Here is a 3,349-nt window from a genome sequence, read left to right as displayed (position 1 = left end):
ACGCTAGATACCATGGAAACAACACTCTAATTCTTGACTATAAAAACCACACTATATAATCCTCTACTTAATTTCTATTGAGCTTTTTTTAAAAAAACAAAACAAACAAACAGGAAGGAACTTGTTAGCCAGTTATTAAAAACTTAACAAGGACCTCTGTTTTTTTTTTTTTTTTGAATTAAAAGCAATAAATTATTAAAGATTTCCATATGATGTTATGGAATGTCTAAGCTTTGCTTTTTATCCCCTCCAAACTTAAATTCACATACACACACTTACAATGGATTTTCTTCTTATTTTTAGAAAAGCATGGTTAGTTATTTATTTCTCAAATAATTCATAATAGAAACATTCCAAATAAGGACATACCACTAAAGTGACAATAAAACTTTGTGTAAGAACTTGACACAGTTAGGAAAAAATTGTTATAAGGAAAACCATGGATGATAAACCAACAATAATACCAGTTTTGAAGGGAAAATAAAAGGAAGAATATCAAATAATAAATACATGTATCACATGCTACACATTGTGTTAAAAATTTAAGAAGTTCTAGGAAAAAGAAGTAACATGAATCATGTCAAGATATACATGTATACATAGAGTAGAAGGAAATTAAGGATAGAGGAAATGAAATGATATCTTATTGGTGGTGGTGGATACAAGCTTTAGCTAAACATCAAGAAAATATTAAATAAATGTCTTTATTAGATGGGCTTCTATCAATAATTAAACCCAAAGCTATTCTGGAAATTAGAATTTTCCTCGATTTCACTAGTAGTGCCCTGTGGAGGATAACAAGAAATAATTGGCTTAAGAAACTGGAATTCGCTGGTCCCAGAACCTCTCGTCAGACACACCTCATATTGGTAGCTCTGGGACAGGGTCCCAGTGCCATTAATGTCTACTAAGTGGCCCGGAAAGTGGCCCTCAGGCACCGAGCAGCGACCCACCAAGGCGGCCCTGTTCCTCCTGCACAGCCGCACTGCGACAAACAGAAGCACTGAGAACAGGAAGAGCGTCGAAACCGACGCCAGCGCAGTGACCAAGTAGATGGTGAGCGAGTCGGCCTGGGTTTCATCCAGGGGCACTTCCGGGAGCGGCAGGTAAGGCTGCGAGAAACCATCCACCAGGAGCACGTGCAGTGTGACGGTGGCCGACATTGAGGGCTCACCATTGTCCTTCACCAGCACGACGAGTCTGTGCTTGGTCGCGTCGCGCTCGCTCAGGAGCCTGGCGGTGCGCACCTCGCCATTGTGCGCCCACACTCTGAACAGCCCGGGCTCTGTGGCCTTGAGCAGCTGGTAGGACAGCCAGGCGTTCTGGCCGGAGTCGTTGTCTACTGCCACCACCTTGGTCACCAGGTAGCCCGCCTCGGCCGCCCTGGGCACCAGCTCGGTGCAGGGCGCAGAGCCGTTCTGCAGCGGGTACAGCACGAAGGGCGAGTTGTCGTTTTCGTCCACGACCACCACCCGCACCAGCACCTCACTGCTCAGCGCAGGGGAGCCTGCGTCGACCGCACCCACGCGGAACTCGAAGGCTCGCAGGGCCTCATAATCCAGCGACCTCAGAGCGAACAGGTGCCCATTGTCCGCGTTGATGGAGACCAGGGAGGCGATGGGGAGGTGCGGGTCCTGAGGTGGCAGCAGCGAGTAGGTGACTTGAGCGTTGGTGCCTGAGTCTCTGTCCGTGGCGCTAACGCTGCCCATAAGTAGGGCAGGGCTGTTGTTCTCGTGGACGAACAAGGTGTAGGAGGTTTGGGTGAAAGACGGGGAGTTGTCGTTGACATCGGAGACCAACACGGTTATGTTGTGCTGTGTTTTCAGCCTTGGTTTCCCAAAGTCCGTGACGGTGATGGTGATGTTGTACTCGGCTCTGCTTTCTCTGTCAAGTGCTCTCTCTGTCATTAGAACGTAAAAATTCTCCACAGAGGGTTTCAGTAGGAACGGCAGATCGTTTTGTATGTAGCAAGCCATCTTTCCATTTTCTCCAGAGTCTCTGTCCCGAATCCTAAAAACAGCCAGTGTCATCTCAGGAGAGTTCTCAGGAATGTAGTTGGAAAGTGTTGACATGATCAGTTCAGGGGGGTTGTCATTCGTGTCCAGTACTTCAACCAAAACCGTACATCTTGCAGAAAGGCTCCCACCATCTATTGCCTGTATATTTATTTTGTAAGATTGTATTAGCTCATAATCAAGTAACGCTCTAGTAACGATTTCCCCAGAAAAAGGATTGATTTGAAAGGTTGTTCTAATCTCTTCAGAGGCATCAAAAAATGAATAGGAGACTTCCGCATTGACGCCGGAGTCTACATCTTCTGCGGAAACCTTAACAATGAAGGACCCTATGGGGCTATTCTCCTTAACCTGGGTCTCGTACAGCGCTTCCACAAACAGTGGGGCGTTATCATTAATGTCCACGACTATAATGCGTATAGTAGTGGTCCCAGATCTCGGTGGAGATCCGCCATCCAGCGCTGTGAGTGTTAAACTGATCTCCTGCTGCTCCTCCCAGTCCAATGCTTTGTCCAACACTAGCTCTGGGTATATCACGCCTTCGTCACTGTCAGTAATTTTAATATGGAAGAAAGAGTTGGGGTTGATGGTGTACTTTTGGATTCCGTTAAGTCCTCCATCTGAATCCTGTGCTCTTTCTAGTTGAAATGTTGTCCCTTCTGCTGTATTTTCGAGTATTTTTAAGACCATCTCTTTGTCCTGAAACACTGGTGAATGGTCATTTAGATCTCTGATCCTTAGCTCAGCTTGGTAAATTTGAATGGGGTTATCCATTAAAATTTGGAAATGTAGCATACAGGGCTCTGTGGAGCCGCAGAGCTTCTCCCGGTCTAGTTTCTCATTTGTGAACAAATCCCCGGTTTGAGAATCCAGGAGCAAGTATTGTTTGTTATCATCAGAGACCACCCGAGCACCCCTTGCGGCCAGCTCCCTCTCTGCTAGCCCCAGATCCTTTGCCAAATTGACCACAAACGATCCTCTGTCTGCTTCCTCTGTTACTGAATAAAGTCCAAACCTAGACCGTGCCAGCGACACTCCCCAAAGTAGAAAGATAAACAGGACTTGCCTTTGTCTCCGGAAGCGCAGCCTTCCCTCCTCCATAGCTTCTGAACCAGGCTTTCCTCAATTTCAGTCACAACCACATTTTCCAGTATAAAGAAATAGCAGTTGCAAACTCCAGACCCACTCCCTGAAGTAACAGGGATACGAGGTTTTTTGTTCTTCCTTTTCCAATCTTGAGCTGCTATACCTTTTCTTCCCAGCTTATCTGTAGGCGTTTTCTTTTCTTGGTTGCCTTCCGTAGCATTCTAGGTTCGATTTTTTTTTTTTTTTTT

At 45.8% G+C, this 3,349-nt stretch overlaps 1 protein-coding gene across 1 annotated transcript; it reads right to left on the bottom strand.

Moving 5' to 3' along the window:
- Positions 1 to 722: 722 nt before the first annotated feature.
- On the bottom strand, positions 723 to 3,116 carry LOC103195456 (protocadherin beta-10). Its single transcript, XM_007939035.1, has one exon. The coding sequence runs from the start codon at positions 3,114 to 3,116 to the stop codon at positions 723 to 725; it is 2,394 nt and encodes a 797-aa protein (XP_007937226.1).
- Positions 3,117 to 3,349: the final 233 nt, after the last annotated feature.

Source organism: Orycteropus afer, unplaced genomic scaffold (genome assembly GCF_000298275.1).
Source record: "Orycteropus afer afer isolate SDZICR_OR568_19922 unplaced genomic scaffold, OryAfe1.0 scaffold00056, whole genome shotgun sequence".
Classification (NCBI taxonomy): Eukaryota; Metazoa; Chordata; class Mammalia; order Tubulidentata; family Orycteropodidae; genus Orycteropus; species Orycteropus afer.
This window is presented reverse-complemented; position numbering and strand designations above follow the sequence as displayed.